General features: G+C 35.9%; 1 protein-coding gene across 14 annotated transcripts in view; it reads right to left on the reverse strand.

The window, feature by feature from the left end:
* Positions 1-21,777, reverse strand: part of PIK3C2G (phosphatidylinositol-4-phosphate 3-kinase catalytic subunit type 2 gamma) — a 518,046-nt gene that overhangs the window by 32,539 nt on the left and 463,730 nt on the right. For all 14 annotated transcript variants that reach the window (XR_014803777.1, XR_014803780.1, XR_014803778.1 and 11 more), the window contains 2 exons: positions 19,030-19,105; positions 2,349-2,443 (listed from right to left, as the gene is read on the reverse strand). Coding sequence is in view for 9 of the 14 variants with exons in the window: in XM_084956629.1 (XP_084812755.1) it covers positions 2,349-2,443; positions 19,030-19,105 (171 nt within the window). In the remaining 5 variants the exon portion in view is untranslated. The remainder of the gene's footprint in view (positions 1-2,348; positions 2,444-19,029; positions 19,106-21,777) is intronic.

Raw genomic sequence — 21,777 nt, forward strand, 5'->3', positions numbered from 1 at the left:
TTTGATATATATTGAATTTCCTTCTTTTCCTTTTTTTCTTTTCTTTTTTATGGCCGTACTGTGCCACATGGAAGCTCCTGGGCTAGGGATGGATTTGGAGCTGCAGATACAGCCTATGCAACAGCCACAGCAACACCAGATCTGAGCAGCATCTGCAACCTATGTCACACTAGGCCCTTAACTCACTGAGTAAGGCCAGGGATCGAACCTGCATCCTCACAGAGACAGAGACAATCTGGGTCTTTAACCCACTGAGCCACAACGGGAATTCTCCTACCGAATTTCTACTAGAGTTGTTGAATAATCAGTTGTAGATATAATTCTGGATTTTAGGGAGACTTTCAAGTTAGAATCATAAATATGGAAGACAAAGACATGTAAGTGGTACTTAAAGCCACAAGCCTAGAAATTAAAAAAGAAGAGATCCAGGAATGAATGTTGGGGCAATGGTAAGAGACTGGGGAGAAGAGAAGAACCAGCAGGAGGCCTGACTTCATTATTAACATCTTTCTGAGGGCATTGGCAATGTACAGGCTCTAGCGGCCCTAAGTGGTTTTTAAGTGTTTGTGGGATTCATCTGCTCATTTTCTATTTACCCATACCTTGATCTAAATCTTAAACTCTTGGTCTTACTTACTCCCTGCCTTAATCCTGCATCACATTTGTGTAGAATATACTTACTGGTAGTGTAACTTCATCTGAATGTAAAATGCATTTTTGAAAACTGCCAAAAGTAATTTGGGGACTTATCTGGTTAATAAAATGGGTGACCAAGTTGGTTAATACTGCTTTTGATCAAATATCAGGCATGACTACTGAGTAATATCAACAAGTTTACTGTGTGGCTTATATGCCAGATCTAAAAGGAATGTCAACACACATGTTCTAAAATATTTCGAGCAAAGAAATTAATGAAATAAATATACAGTTTCCAAGAGGGCTATTTTCAGCTAACAATTATATATCATACACATAGGTAAGTTCTGTTAATTGATTAACACTACTTCTTAATAGTCTTATTATTTTATCATGTATATTTATATAGATGCTTAAAGTCCATGAACATGCAATTTTGCTGTAAATAATATCTAACTGAATCTTCATTTCCCAGCCTAAGAATTTCATAAATAACTGTTTTTCTCATTTAATATGATTAACTTATCAAAAACAATTGAATATAGTTATTTTAGTGAGTAAAATTCTACAAAAACACATTTAATAATATTTGCCCAGCTCTTATAAAAACTGCTGATTTGTGAAACCACAGATTTACAAACAAACATCCTTAGATATCTGGCTAATACTTAATTTGTAAAGGATGCATCCCCTGAAAATTATGCCAAACATTTATTCAGTGAACAAATACTGATTAAGTTCCAGTGTGTTCCAGATGCAGGTCATGCTAAGAAAAGTTTGCTTCTTTAAGTCCTTTCAAGTGCATCCTGAGAGGTATGCATGAAGGAGAGAGCCCAAGTAGTGCTTCTAACTTTCTCCCAGTGGAGTCTCCTGGGGAGCTTCGCCATGTGAAGGACCTGTTTTGCTGGTTTAGTAGAAGACCAGAGAAGCTGGTGAAGCTCAGCGTTACTCTTGCCTATTTATTGCACCCAGATTAAGACCTTTAGTCAATTACCCTGTGACACAGACAGTCCTTCTCTTACTTATGACACAACCCAATTGCCATCCTTGCCTCTGACTTGACCCACCTTCAGGGAGAGTGGGTGTAGCAGAGAGAGAAGCTTTTACATTTCCTTAGAAGCTAACCACTATTGTTATTCTGCATTCTGGGGATGATGGATGGGGTCTCTGTCATCAAAAAATTACTACTTTTTGAGGGAAAAGAAATATCCTTGAGCAATTACATCAGAATGTGGTAACTGTTCTAGTGGCATCAACTCAGGGTACTCAGTGGGAATCTGTGGAAAAACACGAAGAGTTCCTGGCTTCACAGAGAAGATGCTGGCACTATTCAGAGATGAGTCAATCCTCCACAGAGCTCAGCATGATGAGATAGAGGTAAATTCCTGGGATCTAGCTCTTTTTCTTTTGGCTTTTAATACTCTAGCTATTCCTGCCTTTTCAAAGGTCTTTCACTGGCTTTGTCCTAATGCTTCATTTCAAATAAAATCCAATTTTCACTCTACGACTTTCCCATTGAAATATTTTATAGCCTTTCCTGCTAAGGATCACAGTCATACCGAGGCAGAACATGGTAATTGGCTCATTGTTCCTCAGTTAAACTTGGTGGCTGGCCCCATTCCTCTCACTAATGTTGACATTAAGTGCTTAAAGGAAGAAAGTGATTTCTAAATGTAGGTTTATATGTTTCTTATTAGATAAGATAAACTCACAATGTTTTTCATGTGCTTCACAAGTATGGTCAGCTTCGCATCCTCATAGGATATGACTAGCTGGACCTTAGGTTTCTTGTCAGGAAACTTCTCACCTGATAAAAAAGGAGAGTTTCAGTGAATTAAACTGGATCACAAGATAAACTGAATATGTAAAGGCTAAAACAGGACCAATGAATAACATGCGAAGGAAACATTCTTCAGATCACGCTGAAACCATAATACTCTCCAGGAAACTGTGTTGATGAAGATGGGACTTGTGACTAATCTTTCTGAACCAATTCTATCTCCTCAGATTTTGTGTTTTGTGTTGATTGATACCATTAAATAATACCTGATTATTTAAGCTTAAAACCTCAGTGTCATTTTTGGCTCCAATTTTCTCCTCAATGTTCAGGACAATGAGCTTGTTTTTCGTTTTTTTTTTTTTTTTTTTTTTAAGGGCTGCACTCATGGCATATGGAGGTTCCCAGGCTAGGGGTCCAATCGGAGCTACAGCTGCCAGCCTATACCACAGTCTCAGCAACACAGGATCTGAGCCACATCTGTGACCTACACCACAGCTCATGGCAATGCTGGATCCTTAACCCACTGAGCGAGGCCAGGGATCGAACCGTCAACCTCATGGTTACTAGTTGGATTCCTTTCTGCTGCGCCACAATGGTAACTCCTGAGCTTAGGTTTTTGAGGGCATAGAGATCGAAAGTGTTGGTTTTAGAAGTCCATGAGTCTTGGGTGCAGGTTCCAGCGCTATACTTAAGACTGTATCATCATGACTAAGTTAATCGACTTCTGTAAAACGGAGGTAATAGACATCTACTTTAGGATAGTTGAGATGATTAACTGATAAAATTCAAAAGTTCTCACAATGTAATATCTCCATAAATGTTTGTAATTACTCCATATGTTTACACTCATCTCTTCCTTTCTAGTTCCACTGCACCCAGTACAGATGTGTGACTCTGTACTACACAGAGTCTGAACTACTAGAACTTTCTCTTCCCCTCCCCCAGAACCCAAAAGTGTTTTACACAATTACCAGTATAATCTTCCTAGGGCAACTTGTATAAAATTACTCTTTCAATCAAAATACAGTTCATAGCTTTCCATTGCTTATGAAAAAAAAAAAAAAAAAAAAACCACCAAAAAACAAAAACCTGAATCTCTCAGCTTCATTGCTTTCACATTAAATCTGTTTATTTCCCATTATTATTATTTCATACCATAGTCTGTACGTTCAGTTCTATAAACACACTCTGCTATTTCCTTCCAGTCATTGCTCATATTACTCCCTTTATTTGAAGTGCTCTCTTCCAAGTTGAATTTTTACCTTTCTCTACAGCCTAATTAAAATGCAAAATAGTTTCTGTGGTCACTTCCCTCTGAACTCCCCTAGCTCAGCCCTTATCACTTAATATTTATATCATCATTATTACCATACATGTCTCAATTTTCTTAGTGGATTATACTCTCCCTTAGGTCTAATTTTCCCCCTATATCCCCAAGAGATATATAAATCAGTGCTTGCTCCATAATGTTGCACTAAATACTTATTTCATGACAGAAGTAACTTCAATTTTTCTTTCAAGTTACATCATTCCAATATTAAAATGAGGGCTTTAGTTTTTTTAATTAAAAATTTCCGGTTTATAGCCCAAGGATTAAGCATAATTCACAGTCTTCTATTATTTCCCTTGGTAATCTCTGGTTCTGTATTCTCTGCGGGAATTCAGAAAGAAGAAATATATTATTAACAAGGAATTTGGCAATGTTTTGTTGTGGGCTCATTGGGGTTCAGGTTGTTTTCTGATAGTCAGTCTTAGGTCTCTAATCCTAACATTTGAAAATTAAATCTGAGGAGTTCCCATTGTGGCTCAGCAGGTTAAGAACCCCATACAGCGTCCATTAGGATGCGGGTTTGATCCTTGGCCACCCTCAGTGGGTTAAAGATCTAGTGTTGCCACAAGCTACAGCGTAGGGCGTAGGTAGCAGATGCAGCTTGGATCCTGTGCTGCTATGACTGTGGTGTAGGCAGGCAGCTCTGTCTCTGATTCGACTCCTAAGCCTGGGAACTTCCATATAGCCCAGGTACTGCTATAAAAAAGACAAAGAAAAAAGAAAAAAAAAGAAAACTAAACATGAGGAGTATGTTTCCTCTCCCAAAGCCTTTTACATGTTTATTAGAATAGTTCATACATTGTAAATAGGTAACATTAATTAATTTTATTGTTAATGTGGATTATTGACATTGAAAAAATTAAAATTGACATTGATTCTTAAAACTGAAATGTAAATATAATAAAAAATTTCCTCCTTAAAATATCTTTCCATAAAATAACTCAATCATGAATGAGTGACATTGTGACTTGGAGATAACTATGAGATAATTCTGACTATAGTACTTGGGTAAATTACATTTCATAATTTAAAAAATGTAGTTGAACTTTTGGTATGAGCATGCTAAAAATGCTGATACTTTCTGATGCACAGTGAATATTGTTTTTGAATTATAAAATGAAAGGATTATTAATTAGAAACAATGTTTAATTAGAGGAGCATTAATTCAAAGATAGGAAATTACTATAACTTAATGATTGAGTGTCTAAGTAGTAACCATACAACTGTTAACTGAATTGAACTGAACTGAATTGAATTGAAATGAACTGTTAATTGAACTGACCGAAGATTATATTCTATCCTAAACCTCTCATGCACGATCAGTAATCAGAACATGTCAGAGTTCAGACCCCACTGAAAATGAAGGCCACTAGGGAGTCTTAGTAGTCAATATGTGGTAACAGAGGTACTTAGTATTTCTAGAATTCTTATTGTGTGCCAAACATTGGGCTAAGAGCTTCATGTACATAAACTAAACCTTCACAGCAAATCTATAGTTTGTGTTACCTCCATTTTACACATGAGGAAACAGGCATTTGGTCCAAGCTTATGCAGACAATAAATGATACAGGATCAAACCATCTCCAAAGCCTGTGTTCTTAAATATCGTGATGTAAAGAGGCAACAAGGGGTCAATAACTTAAGGCTAGGAATTTAAATGAAGAACCCAGAGAGGGAGAATTTTGAGAATATTCATGTGGACAAGAAGATGCTAGAATATTTTGATTTTCTGCTTCAGTTTATTCTGGGGATTTGATCAGACTTTTTTTTTTTTTGTCTTTTTAGGGCCGTGCCAGCAGCATATGGAGGTTCCCAGGCTAGGGGTCCAATCTGAGCGATAGCTGCTGGCTTATGCCACAGCAACTAGAGATACGAGCCACGACAACCTACACCACAGCCTACACCATGGCCTACACCGCGGCTCACAGCAACACCAGATCCTTAAGCCACCCACATCCTCATGGATACTGGTCAGGTTCGTTAACTACTGAGCCATGATGAGAACTGATCATGCTTAATCTACCCATTTATACTAACCCTAAGAACTGTTAAAATATTACTGATCCAAAGACAGTGTTGAAACGCTTGAATATACAGCACTATAGCAGTTAATGCAGTGTTTATTATGCATAATGTGTCCATTAATGTTAAAAAATAGCATTTCAAAAGTTAACTTTCAGATGATAATATATTCGTTTCATTCAAAAATGAAAATTTACTTTAAAAGTACACAGTAAAAAGTCTTCCTCCCATTCCTAATAGCTATCCACCCAGTTCTCCCATTTCTATCTTACTAGTTTTCCTTGTATCCCTCCAGAGATATATATATTTCCAGAACTTCTCCATATCAGCAAATATGAATAAGAATTTTTATTCTTTCCCCTTTTCCCCAAAAGGAATATCATATTTACTATTCCATACAACGATCCTGGAGATACTTTCGTATCAATAATACAAAGCTTATTTTTAAATATACTTTCACATTATTCCATCCTGAGGAAATACCATAATTTAACAACTTTCCCATTGATGGACAAGTGAATTGTTTCTAATGTTTTCCAGCTGTTATGAACCATACTACAATGAATAACCTTATATGTGTATCATTTTGTACCTGTGCACAAATATCATAGGATAAATTTCAACAACAGAATTGCTGGGTCAAAGGATGTTAACATTGGAATTTTGGTAAACATTGCCAAATTGCCTTCCATGGAGGTAGTACCAATTTGCATTACCACCAGGTGTATATGGGTGCCTGTTGATTTGTAACCAAGCTTGTTAATTAAGCTTTTGAATTTTTGCTGATCTGATGAGTTTACATGGTATTGGGGTTGTTGTAATTTGCATTTTTCCTTATCAGTGATGTTGCAGATCTTTTCATTTGGTTAAGGGCCACTTATACTTTGGGGTTTTTTTATGGAATTTTTTTTGGGGTATTCTTTACATAATTTTCCATTTGGTCATTGGTCTTTTTCCTACTAATTTATAGGAGATGGTTACATGTTAACTAACAAGCTTTTGTCTGTGATAGATTGCAAATATTTCATTCATTTTGTCATTTATATTTGCTTTTTTGAACTCTACTAGAGTGTTTTATATTATGCAGAATTGTTACAGCTTCTGAATTTGTAGTCATAACTATGGCAGCTCATTCCAAGATTAAAAAGGGCTTTTCCATGTCTTCTTTGTCCTATATATGGTTTAATTATTTACATTTAAAATCTTTCTATTCATTTGGTATTTATTCTGGGATATGGTGTGAAGTATACTATGTCAACATCATTTACTGAGTTTTCTCTTACTGGTTTGGCAACCTATTAAATTCCTGGATATATTTACCTCTATTTATGGACATTCTGTTACGTCTCACCTATTCATCTTTTTATGCACTGATGCTACAGTGTTTTAATTATTGAGGCTTTGTAATGTGTTTTTATATCGGATAGGGCTAATTTCACCCCTTTGCCCTGCTTTTGCTGGGTTTTCATGACTTTTCTTTGTTTATGAACTGTAGAATTAGCTTATGTAGTTAAAAATAAATCTGCTGGAGACCAATCAAAATGGCGGAGTAAGAGGATGTGGAGCTCACCTTCCAGACACATCAAAAAAAAAAACCCTACATTAGGAGTTCCTGTCATGGCTCAGTGGTTAGTGAACCCAACTAGCATCCATGAGGATGTGGGTTCAATCCCTGGCTTTGCTCAGTGGGTTAAGGGTCCGGCATTGCCGTGAGCTGTGGTGTAGGGCACAGATTTGGCTCAGATCCCGCACTGCTGTGGTGCTGGCACAGGCTAGTGACTATAGTCCCAATTGGACCCCTAGCCTGGGAACCTCCATATGCAGTGGGTGTGGCCCTAAAAAGACAAAAAGACCAAAAAAAAAAAAAAAAAAAGCTACATGTGGAACAATTCTCACTGAAAACCAAATGGAAATTGGCAGAAGTACTCCTGTACAACCAAGGCTTTAAGAAAGATACAGATGTAATCAGGCAGAAAGAGAAGAAAAGTGATTGCCTTGGATCTTTGCCCCTGTGAATGCACTCAGAGAAAAAGGAAGAATCCCTGGCACACAAGGATTTTTCAACATTCACAAATCACTGTGATATACCACATTAACAAAAGGAAGGATAAAAAACACATGACCATCCTACTAGATGCAGAAAAAAATTTCACAAAATGCAACACTGATTCATGATAAAAACTCTCATCACAGTTGATAGAGCGGGAACATATCTCAACATTCTAAAGGCCATTTATGACAAACCCACAACCAACATCAGATTCAATGGTAAAAAGCTGAAGGCCTTTCTTCTAAAATTAGGAACAAGAAAAGGATGCCCACTCTCACCACTTCTATTTAACATCATGTCCTAAACACAGAAATCAGACAAGAAAAATAAATAAAAGACATCCAAATTGTAAGGAGAGAAGTATATTTGTCACTATTTGTAGATGATATGATACTTTGTATAGAAAACCCTAAAGTCTATACCCAAAAACCATAAGAATTAACAAATGAATCTCGCAAAGTTATAGTATACAAGGTTAATACGCAGAAATCTGTTGTTTTTTCATATACTAAGAATGAACTATCAGAAAGAAAAAGTAAAAAAAAAAATCCCATTTGAAATTGCATCAAAAAGAATGAAACACCTAGGAATAAAGTTAACCAGGAGGTGAAAGAACTATACTCTGAAAACTATAAAACTTTGATGAAGGAAATTGAAGATGACACAAAGAAATAGAAAGATATTCTGTGCGCTTGGGTTGGAAGAATTAATATTATTACAATGGCTGTACTCCCCAAAGCAATTTACAGATTTAATACAACCCCTATAAAAGCATCCATGATGTTTTTCACAGCACTAGAACAAACAATCCTAAAATTCATATGGAACCACAACAGACCCCAAATTGCTAAAGCAATCTTGAGCTAAAAGAACAAAACTGGAGGAATTATTTTCCCTAACTTCAGACTATACTGCTAAGCTATGATAATAAAAATAGCATGGTATAGGCACAAATACAGGCATATAGATCAATGGAACAGGACAAACAGCCCAGAAATAAACTCATGAACCTATGATCAATTAACCTACAAAGAAAGAGGAAAGAATGTACAATCAAAAAAGGACACTCTCTTTGATAAGCGGTGCTGGGATAACTGGACACATGTTAAAGAAGGAGAATAGAACATTTCCTTACACTATATAAAGAAATAAGCCCCGGATGGATTAAATACCTAAATGTAAGATGTGAAATAAAACATCTCCCAGAAGAGAACATAGGCAGAACACTCTTTGATATAAACTGTAGTAATATTTTTTGGATCCGTTTCCTAAGGCAAAAGAAATAAACAAATGAGACCTAATTAAACTTGAAATCTTTTGCACAGCAAAGAATGAAAAGGTAATCTACTAATTGGGAGAAAATATTTGCAAATGATATGACCAATAAGGGGTTAATATCCAAAAATATATAAACAGCTCATACAACTCAACATCAAAAAAAAAAAAAAAAAACTGATTAGAAAATGGACAGAAGGTCTGAATAGACATTTTTCCAAAGAAGACATACAGATGGTCATGGTGAATTATATTCCTTTAGTGTGCTGATGGATTATTTTGGTTAATATTTCATTTAGAATTTTCCACCGATATAGAAGGGAGATTAGCCTGTGATTACATTTTTTTTTTTCAGTCCGTAAAATCCTTGAAGATACTGGCATAAATATTTTACATGCTTTATAAAAATAATATGAAAAAATGTCCTTACTCTTCTCTCTTTTGTAATTGTTTAAGCAACAGTGGAATTATCTATTTTTTTAAGTTTGGCATAATCCCTCTAGAAATAATCTAAACTTGGTACTATTTTAAAAGTTGATTTTTGAATACTCTTCTATTTATTCTATCGAATTTGATCTTTTCTGGAGAGAGTAAATTGCATTTTCCTGTAACACTACCTATTTCAGATAGATTCACTCTTTTTGTCAACAGTATTCCTAGTATTCTTCAAATACTAGTCTCTTAGTATTCTTCAATTTCACCTCTTTCTACAGTTAATTCTTGCTTTCTTTTTTGTATTTTGTGTATTTGCATTTGTCCCCATTCTTTTGATTTAATTAGTGATTTATTCTATCATTTACTTTTTTTTTTTTTTTTTTTTTTTTTTGTCTTTTTAGGGCTGCACCCATGGCATATGGAGAGTCCCAGCCTAAGGGTTGAATTGGAGCTGTAGCCACCAGCCTACACCACAGCCACAGCAACACCAGATCCAGATTACGTCTGTGACCTACACCACAGCTCATGGCAACGCTGGATCCTTAATCCACTGAGCAAGGCCAGAGATGGAACCTATGTCCTTATGGATACTAGTCAGATTCGTTTCTGCTGTGCCACGACAGGTACTCCCTATCATTCACTTTTAAATTCCAGATTTAATATACTGTTTTCTGTGTCCTAACTCATAAATCTCTACTTTCATCTTTATCTATTTTTTTTTTCTTTTTGTCTTTCTGTGATTTGTTTCCAATTATTCCAATTTTCTTCTGAGTATTGCTTTATCTTTCTTCCATGGTTTTTGGGACGTGGTATTTCAATACTGCTGCTCTTTAGAAATTCTGCAATTTTGATTTGTAAGTCCTTTTGACCTAAGAGTTTGTTCAAGAGAGATTTTTTTCTTTAAAATTCCCAAATTACCAAGTTCCCGTTGTGGCTCAGTGGTTAACAAATCCGACTAGGAACCATGAGGTTTTGGGTTTGATCCCTGGCCTTGCTCAGTGGATTAAGGATCCGGCGTTGCCGTGAACTGTGGTGCAGGTTGCAGACGAGGCTCGGATCCTGTGTTGCTGTGGCTCTGGTGTAGGCTGGCAGCAACAGCTCCGATTAGACCCCTAGCCTGGGAACCTCCATGTGCCGCAGGAGCGGCCCTAGAAAAAGGCAAAAAGACAAAAATAAAAATAAAAATAAATAAATTTCCCAAGTTACATATCTTTTAGCTTTCTGAATTTTTCCACTGATTTCTCACTGTACTGTATCATGATTAGAGAATATGTCTTAAATTTTTCTATTTTGAGGGTTAATTAAAATTTCCTTTGTTACCTAATATATAATCTGTTTTCATGAATGTCCCATGGTCACTTGAAAAGAAGATATATTCTCTATTTTCTGGATAAAGAGTTTGATATAAATTAACAAAATTTGCCTTATTAATTTTACTATTTAGTTTTCCTGTGTATCTACTTATTTTTTTCTACTTGGACTTTCATAAATCAAGAGAACTAAATTAGGAGAGTTCCCTCTGTGGCTCAGCAGGTTATGAACCAGACTAGAATACATGAGGATATGGGTTTGATTCCTGGCCTTATTTAGTGGATTAAGGATCAGGTGTTGCCATGAGCTGTGGTATAGGTCACAGACAAGGCTTGGATCCCTTGTTGCTATGGCTTGTGGTGTAGGCCACAGCTGCATCTCCAATTTGACCCCCTAGCCTGGGAAATTCCATATGCTGAAGGTGTGGTCCTACAAAGCAAAAAAAAAAAGTTAATTAAAATATCCTATTACTAGTTTATTTCTGAGTTTCTCCTTGTATGTTCCATAATTTCTATTTTATACATGTTGCTGTCATACATTTGATATGTCATCATAACTGCTTATTTCTTTATTGAAATTTATGCTTGTTACAGTTTAAAGTTACATTTCTGTTTAATTCAATGTTTCTTGGACTGAATTCCACCTTTTAAAATATAAGACTGTGATTTCTAGTTTCTATGTCCTTGCACTGCCTAGTACACCTTGTATATATTTTAATTTTCAATCTTATAAAATAACTTTGTTTTCAGTGTGGTTTTACATTAAGTACAGAGTTATGATTTTTACTTTCACTCCAATTGGGATTTTCTTATGATTTTCACTTCTACTCCAATTGGAATTTTCTTAATAGTTAAGCCCATTCATTCTTATAAATGTAACAGATATATTTTCTCTTTGTTCTTAAGTTACTAAAATACCATTTTTGTTTTCATAGTTCCTAAAGAAAGTCACTGAGTAACTGTTTTTATTTTTTTTTACTTATGATACTCAGGGAAGTTTTAATTTTTGTTCTAGTGGTTACTTTTATTTAATATTCTTAGACTTTTACTTCTTTTGAAATATTTGTTACCTAACAGAAGCAAAGATAAAATTAGTGTGCATAGTATTTCTCATCTACTTTGATCTACCAGCCGATTACAGTCAATGCTGTGATCTTTTTTAGTGTTTTGCTAACACTAATATTATATCTGCTATGATTTTTTATTGCTTGATTTGTTAGATTTCAATGATATTCTTTGACATCCTGCTATTAGACATGAGTTAATTAGAGAAAGCCCTCTCTCATCTCTTTTCCATCTTTTCCTTCCCATATCAGCAACAAGTAAAAACCTAAAATAATTTTCTAATTAAAAATATGAGATTATGGAGTTCCCGTCATGGCACAGTGGTTAACGAATCCGACTATGAACCATGAGGTTTTGGGTTCGATCCCTGCCCTTGCTCAGTGGGTTAACGATCCGGTGTTGCCGTGAGCTGTGGTGTAGGTTGCAGACGCAGCTCGGATCCTGTGTTGCTGTGGCTCTGGCGTAGGCTGGCAGCTACAGCTCTGATTAGACCCCTAGCCTGGGAAACTCCATATGCCCATGGAAGCGGCCCAAGAAATGGCAAAAAGACAAAAAAAAAAAAAAAAAGAGAGAGAGATTATATGATATAATAGCAAAATGCATATTTAAAAGCTTTCAATTGAAATTTTCAAAAACAACTTAATGCAAATATTTATTTCTAAGTAGTCCTAACCCTTGACTTCTTGTCCTTCCATATCATTAAATTTAAACTGAAAACCTGGGCACATACTTCAACCTATAGATAAATGATCTGAGCTTTGCCACAGCAAGTAGCTAGAACATTAACCAGAAAGATTCTGCCTTGGAAGCTGCAAGGCTTCAAGCTCTATTTTAAATTAACATCTCAAAGGGGAGGTGGTGATGACTGAAAGCTCCTGTTTGCAATCATTTGTAATTATCAGTGGCATCTAAACATGCTCATTAATTCATACTCTTAACCCTGACAACTGTTGTCTTTGATCATGTTCTACTCCATTACCTATGTTATCTATATCTTGACAAAAATCTATCTTCTGTATGTCAACGTTCTGTACTGGTGGAAAATAGATAATTTTTATTTTTGTGGAGGCATTATTTGGCATGGGCTGTTAATTTATGGGGAATATAGACAATCTGTCATTAGAGAGTTAAAGAATAAAGATAAAATCTAGCAGCTTTCTGGTTAGTGCCTCAGTTGAGTCTGGTGTCCATAATTTTTAATGTGATGATTTATAGATTTTTTTTTCCAGGTGAAACTTCCAGAGAATTCTAGTGGTTATGAAGCATTACATTACGTTTGCCAGGGCATTTCCACATAAAATAGTGAGTGTGAGAGAGGTGGCATTAATCTGGATTTTTTTTTCCTCCCTCTTCTCCTTTTTAGAAAAATGGCAAGCTACCATGGCAGAGAATATTAACATATTCTCCATTATTTCTATCATTAGTTATTAATTCAGTAATTCTTTATGGAGCATCTAGGGTAGGCCAGACACTGTGCTAAGCATTGGAGTTACAATGATGAACCACGCAGACATGGATTATATTGTAATGGATTTTTAGTCTACAGAGAAACACATAACATAGTTTTCATAGGGATATGATATGAAAAAATATTAGAGTACTATATAGCAAAAGCAATTAAGGTGAGATCTGAAGGATGAAAAAAAAATAAGGGGGAAAGTGGAAATTAGTCAAGTGATCTAGGCAGAGAAAACTGCATTGGTGAGGTACTAAATCTTGCTTTAACTGAGGAATTGGAAAAAGATAAGATTCAACATGAGGAATGGCCTGATATTATCCTGGAAATGGAAACTGGTAGATGCCAGGTTCTGCTGGGATGCATCACAACCATTTTGGTCTTTTCCCCAAGAACTGGGCAAGCTATGTAATTTGCCGGGCTCAGTGAAATGAAAATGCAAAATAAAAATGCAGAGTCTCTTCTGCAAAAATTATTAAGAATTTTAAGACAGTGACATCATTACATTAAATCAAGAGCAGGATTGTTCTAAGCACTGTGCCTTGTGTGGCTGCACAGATCACAAGCCCATGAACTTGGCCCTGTCTAAAGGCAATGGGAAGCCAGGGAAGTGTTAAATAGAGGAGAGGGATGATTGGTTGGCACTTGAAAAAGATAAATTCTTCTGTTGTTCTATCAAGGCACATTTAGTTAGTGAATAAAGGCAAAGCACTATAAGTAGCTCCCAGATGCAGGACCAGACATTATCACTAATATGATCTTTTAAGGCATGTGCCTAGATACACAGGTATTCAGAATCCACTCTCAATTCATCAGTAGGAGTAGTAAAATCACACAGTCTGGAATTTTTACTTAAGGTCATTTTATGTAAAACATTGTTTTAATACACTTGAATAATTTTATCCTCTAATCATTTAACAACATAAGATCAAAGTTTCAACTCACTGACAAGAATTGTGCTTAAAATAATATTGTGCTTTGTTGTGATGATTTACATATCCTGCTTAGAAGATGTGTTCTATTGTTTTAAGACAACAGGCTGTATTTCATAGGCAGCCTATATTTAAAAATATTGAGAATCAAGTCTTTTGTCCATCATCACTGATGAAACAAATCTTGAGTACTGTATGATGTGGCAAGAAGTAAGGAAACCAGGAAAAAAAGAATTCTCAAGCAGCTATTTTAGTTTTTACAATAAGAATCCTGTTTTTTTGTATATATTTTAAAACACCTTTTAGAGAAATAATAATCAACAAAATTAAAATTTTGATCATGATCCATAGTTTATTTTTTGAAACCCAGGGAAAGAATCTTTTTAAAAAGACTTTAATGGCAGAATAAAGGTCAGCTCAGTACCTTATTTTAAAGTCTTGATACCACTAGAAATCTGCAACTTTATTATCAGGTTTTTTTTTTTCTTTTTTTACAGCTGCACCTGCCACATACGGAAGTTCTTAGGCTAGGGGTCACATCAGAACTACAGCTGCCTACACAACAGCAACAGCAACGTGGGATCCTAGCTATGTCTGCGACCTACACCACAGCTCAAGGCAATGCTGGATCCTTAACCCACTGAGTGGGGCCAGGGGTTCAACCTACATCCTCATGGATACTAGTTGGGTTCTTAACCCACTGAGCCACAACAGGAACTCCTATTTTCATTATTTTTTAACCTAGTTAATTCAAGTTTATAAATATTGATTATAGAAATATTTTCAGCTAATACTATTTTAAAAGAAGATATTTGTTATATATTTGTACACTAGGACAATAAAAATGGAATATTTTATATTATGGACATCATTCTTTTTATATGCTATAAAATGTAAGAAATTACCTTAGTTAATATTGTTTATGGTTTGGCTATATAAGCAAAGCACCTTAGAGAGTAACACTGCATGAGTAAAGTGTGGGAGAATAATAGCAGTATAATTCTCATATATTAGTTTAGGATTTGTTAGTATAGAACAATGCAGAGGGGATAGTAAGTCCTTGATTTAAAGTTACTCTCAGGGAGTTCCCATGTGGCTCGAACATGTTCCCATGTGGCTCAGTGGTAACGAACCCAACTAGTATCCATGAGGATGTGGATTCGATCCCTGGCCTCAATCAGTGGGTTAAGGATCCAGCGTTGCCATGTAGGTTTCAGACGAGGCTTGGATCTGGTGTTACTGTTGCACAGGCTGGCAGCTGCAGCTCTGATTCAATCCCTAGCCTGGGAACCTCCAGATGCTGCAGGTGCAGCCCTAAAAAGAAAAATAAATAAAGTTACTCTCAGTCTAACAGAAGAAACAAGGCAGGCACAAAAAAAAATGTAATAAAAAATAATCACATATACAACCTGATCTGGCTCTACAGAACTGTATACCAGAGGGGTAAGCAACCAGGATGTCAGAGACAGGCAGGGGTGATGAGCAGATGGGCCTAATCTTAAAGGCAGAGAATCAGAAGGTGGATGTGGGTAAAAGGAAGACTGGGAGCTGCGAAAGAACAGGTGGTGAGGTCTAGCTAATTATGGGTTTGCATTTATTTTTGTGCATGGTATGAGGGTGTGGTTCTAGTTTCATTGATTTGCATGCAGCTGTCCAGGTTTCCCAGCAATACTTGCTGAAAAGACTGTCTTTTTCCCACTTTATGTTCTTGCCTCCTTTCTCAAAGATTAATCGACCACAGGTGTCTGGGTTTTCTCTTCTGTTCCATTGGTCTGTAATGTCTGTTTTGGTACCAGTGCCACACTGTCTTGATGACTATGGCTTTATAATATTGCCTGAAGTCTGGGAGAGTTATGCCTCCTGCTTGGTTTTTGTTTCCCAGGATTGCTTTGGCAATTCTGGGTCTTTTGTAGTTCCATATAAATTTTTGGATTGTTTGCTCCAGTTCTGTGAAAAATGTCAGGGGTAATTTGATAGGATTGCATTGAATCTGTAGATTACTTTGGGTAGTATGGCCATTTTTACAATATTATTCTTCCAACCCAGGAGGATGAAATATCTTTCCATTTCTTTACATCTTCTTTAATTTCTTTGATTAATGTTTTATAGTTCTTGGCATATAGGTCCGTTGACTCCTTGGTCAGGTGTGTTTTCAGGTATTTGATTTTTTGAGGTGCAGTTTTAAACGGTATTGTGGTTTTTTTTTTTTATTCCTTTTCTAAAGTTTCATTGTTAGTATACAGAAATGCTACTGATTTCTGAATGTTAATCTTATATCCTGCTACTTTGCTGAATTTGCTGATCAGTTCAAGTAGTTTTTGGGTTGAGTCCTTAGGCTTTTCTACATATAGTATCATGTCATCTGCATACAGTGACAGTTTTACCTCTTCTCTTCCTATTTGGATGCCTTTTATTTCTTTTGTTTGTCTAATTGCTGTGGCTAGGACTTCTAGTACTATGTAGAATAACAGTGGTGAGAGTGGACATTCTTGTCTTGTTCCAGATTTTAGTGGGAAGGCTTTCAGCTTTTCTCCATTGAGTATTATATTTGCTGTGGGTTTGTCATAATAGCTTTGATTATGTTAAGGTATGTTCCCTCTATATCCACTTTGGTAAGAGTTTTGATCAGGAATGGATGTTGGACTTTGTCAAATGCGTTTTCTGCATCAATTGAGATGATTATGTGGTTTTTGACTTTTCTTTTGTAAAAGTGGTGTATGGCGTTGATTGATTTGCATATGTTGAACCATCCTTGTGCACCTGGGATGAATCCCACCCGGTCGTGGTGTATGAACTAGAACACTCCCTCACACCATGCACAAAAATAAACTCAAAATGGCTTAAAGACTTAAATATAAGACAAGACACCATCAAACTCCTGGAAGAGAACATAGACAAAACATTCTGTGACATCAACCTTACAAATATTTTCTCAAGTCAGTCTCCTAAAGCAAGAGAAATTAGAGCAAAAATAAACCCATGAGACCTAATCAAACTGACAAGCTTTTGCACATCAAAGAAAACCCAAAAGAAAACAGAAAGACAACTTACAGAATGAGAGAAAATACTTTCAAATGATGCAACTGACAAGGGCTTAATCTCTAAAATATACAAACAACTTATAAACTCAACAGCAAAAAAGCCAACAACCCAATTGAAAAGTGGGAAAAAGACCTGAATAGACATTTCTCCAAGGAAGATAGACAGATGGCCAACAAGCACAGGAAAAAATGCTCAACATCCCTGATTATTAGAGAACAAATCAAAACTACCATGAGATACCACCTCACACCAGTCAGAATGGCCATCATTAATAAGTCCACAAATAACAAATGCTGGAGAAGCTGTGGAGAAAAGGGAACCCTCCTGCACTGTTGGTGGGAATGTAAGCTGGTACAACCACTATGGAGAACAGTATGGAGGTACCTTAGAAAATTATACGTAGAACTACCATATGACCCAGAAATCCCACTCTTGGGCATATATCCGGACAAAACTTTCCTTGAAAAAGACACATGCACCTGCATGTTCATTGCAGCACTATTCACACAAACCAAGACATGGAAACAACCCAAATGCCCATCGAGAGATGATTAGATTAGGAGATATGCTATATATACACAATGGAATACTACTTGGCCATAGAAAGAACAAAATAATGCCATTTGCAGTAACATGGATGGAACTAGAGACTCTCATTCTGAGTGAAATAAGTCAGAAAGAGAAAGACAAATATCATATGATATCATTTACATCTGGAATCTAATATATGGCACAAATGAACCTTTCCATGGAAAAGAAAATCATGGACTTGGAGTATAGACTTGTGGTTGCCAAGGGGGAGGGGGAGGGAAAGGGATGGATTGGGAGCTTGGGGTTAAGAGATGGAGACTACTGCCTTTGGAATGGATTAGCAATGAGACCCTGCTGTATAGCACTGGGAACTATGTCTAGTCACTTATGATGGAGCATGATAATGTGAGAAAAAAGAATGTATACATGTATGTGTAACTGGGTCACCATGCTATTTAGTATAAAATTGACAGAACACTGTAAACAAGCTATAATGGAAAAAAAATAACAATCATTATATAAAAAATAATTATGGGTTTGCAAATCTTGCATGAGATAAAAACCAGTATCAGTGTTAAATGACCACTGGCAATGGAATTATATTATGACTGCTTAAAATTGATAGGACGTTCAAAAAGTGTCTCTACCTATCTAGGTGAAATGATAGTAAAGTTCATTGGAATTAATGTATGTTTGATTGAGAATAGGATGGACAATTGTGGTGAGATTCTGGTAATAAAAGAAGACTTCATGATGGAGGTGGAATAATTATTGAGCTTTAAAAGATAAGTGTGAAACTGCTGGATAGCTCATGCTCATTACTATGGCCCAATATTAATTTTTTTGGGTAAACAATAAGCCTTACCTGCAGGGGAAAGCATGACCTCTTTCTCTGAAATGCAATTCTATTTCAATGCACAATTAATTGAAATGAGTTAATAGTGTGATACCATGTAGTTATTATAACTAGACAAATACATCTGCATTTAATTTAACTTGATAAATGTATTCTAAGGGGTTAAAAAGCTTTGGAAATAGAAAAGGCTGTTAAAGGCTTATTTAAAAGTTTTAATATGAAAATTAAAAAAATTATACTTATGATTTTTTGGTACAAATATACTGAGACTCAATAATTGTTTATAGCAATAATGATAAAACTACTTGCCTAGGTCCACAGGTGACAGTTCTTCCACTGCCTGTTCCACAGGATCAGAGAGGAAAAAACTGAGTACACAATCACTCTGAAAAATAAGACGAAAAATAATATTTTTCATATTTTACATTTATTTATCATTCCTGTTCCCCAGTATCAAAGATATTGACACAAATGTATAATTACTTGTTTATGGATACTTGTTATATTTATAGATGCATCTATATTTACAGATTCTCTGAATAGAGAAAAATATACTAGGAAGTTTATTAAGTCAATGCTATAATTTTACATTAAGTTGAACTAATCTTTTATGACATTAGATATCAGATTATTTTATATTTCTTTAAGAGGCTCGGGTGTGCTCTGCTTTTAGAGCTTACTATAATGTTGAACTTTACAATCACGCATGACTCTCATACATCCTTTTTCTAGAAAATGTGTATCCTTGGACAAAGCTTTTGGAGAAAAATTACTCTCAGTAGGACACAGACATTCAGTAAAAACTATTTCTCCTCAAGGTTCAATTCTAGGAATGTTCACTGAGTACTGACTATACCAATGGCACTGAGGAATGTTAAGGGATATTTAGCGACAGAAAGATGCATAAGGTGACCCTTCTCTTTAGAACACAGTCTAGTGAAGGAAACAGATTGTATTGAATGATTAATAGAAATTCTAGTTACATATAATTTTAGTACAAAGAAGTGAGTGTACTTCTCTTTTAAAATCAGATGATCACAAGAAAACTGACATTTAACCTGGGCTCCAAAGAAACGGGACAACTGGTGAATCAGTATCACTTTTTCTTACTGACATTGACACACACTTTGTTTTAAGCCATTATATGACCAAAGCAGCCCTTCCTATGAGACCCTATGTCATTATTTGAAGGGCCCCACTAAATAATTGATTATTTCTTCATAAACTGACACCATAGTACTGCAAAGCTGCCTGACATTCTCCCTAGCTAGCCTTCTCTTTCATTTTGTACAATGGTGCTTTGAAATCTCTCCCAGAAACTTAAACTTCCAACTCTGACCTTTATTTGCTGATGATTTTGTCTCCCCTTTAGAGAAAATAAAAGGCAGATGGAAACTCCTAAATTTCCTGCCATAAAATCTATAGGGGCACAAAATTACATTTTCTCTCTCTCTCTCTCTTTTTTTTTTTTTTGTTACAAAGGAAGTAAGAGAAGTGTCTCTTTTCTCATCTATTATAAGTTTAATTGTACCCTCCCCAAATTTTTATGTTAAATTTCTAACCGACAGTAACTCTGAATGTAACCTTATTTAGAAATAGGGTAATTGCAGGTATAATTAGTTAAGTTAGAATGAGGTGATACTGGTGGGGGGTGGACCTCTAATCCAGTATGACTGATGTCCTTATAAGAAGAAGAAATTTAGACACATTAATGTAAGAAAGATGATGTGAAGAGACTTAAGGAAGAAATGGCCATCTACCACGTACAATCCACAGAGAGAGGCCTGGAATAGATTCTTCCCTCACAGCTGTCAAAAGGAACCACCATGATGACACCTTGATTTCTCAGACATCCAGCTCCCAGAACTGTGAGACAATGCATTTCTGTTAAGTCACCCAGTTTATGGTGCTTTGTTATGGTAGTCCTAGCAAACTAAGACAGCATCCAATGCTGATCACTTCCTTCTATGTCCTAGATTCTATTCCTTCCTCATAAACAACCTTGTAGAATATCTCAATCTATACTTTAGTATCTTATTTCATCCTCTCTTCCCTCCTCCCTTCCCTCTTTCCTTCTTCTCTACCCCCTACCTTCCTTACCTCTCTCCCTCCTTCCTTTTTTCCTTTCTTTCCTCTTTCTTTCATTCCATATCAAGTATGGTCAACTCTCTCGGTTTGAACAACTAACAGACAGATGAGTCAAACCACAGAAAGTATATTCACACAACAATAATGTCTTGTCACTAAAGCCCCTTTCAAGTCTTGTTGTCTCTTCTTAGACACTAACTTATGGGAAAAGTTGTCAGCACTCATATTGGTTCCATTCTTCAACCTTACTCACTTTATGATCTACCACACTCAGGTTTGTCATTAATAGTCCTCTGAAAATGCTCTTACCATAATTTCTCTTTTTAAAGGTCTTTTTTCCTAAATCCAATGGGGATTTTCTTGGTTCTTACATAGCTACTCCATTTTTAGTGAAAAACTCTTTCGCTTGCTTTCATGGTACTAAGTTCTCCCAGTTTTTCTTTCCTTTGTCATTCCATTTCTTCTCAGGGTTTATTTCAGACTCCTTTCCCTTTTAACTTAAATTCTAGTGTCCCTCGCTTATAGGCCCATCTCTTTCATTACTCTCAAATATTCTTTCCAGGTGATATTATCCCCTGTGGGGCCTTCCATTATGACATACAGATCTAGACTTTTTCTTAGATCTGTCTCTTAAGTCTTAGCTCTCTACATCCAAATATATTTTTATTGGCTTCCTTAACTGTTCTAAAGATAACTAAAACCCAAAAGTATACAACTAAATGCATTTTCTGCCCTCCTCAATTTGCTGCTTCTTCCTGTATCCAGACTCAAAATAAGGTACATCTTTTTGGACTCTCCATTCTCCCTTACCCCACACAGAAAGTTAAATGCTAAGTCCTATTAATTTTACCTCCTAAATATTTCACTTCTCCATTTCTTTCTCCAAGGTATACTTCCATATTCCCACTTCTAGTATCATCACTTCTCATCTAAGTTACAGCAGGGGTTCCCAACTCTTGTATTGGTAGC

This window comes from Sus scrofa, chromosome 5 (assembly GCF_054392235.1).
Source record: "Sus scrofa isolate SSC_HxYL_T2T_F1_AM1 chromosome 5, Sscrofa_HxYL_maternal_Yorkshire_Landrace_v2.0, whole genome shotgun sequence".
Classification (NCBI taxonomy): Eukaryota; Metazoa; Chordata; class Mammalia; order Artiodactyla; family Suidae; genus Sus; species Sus scrofa.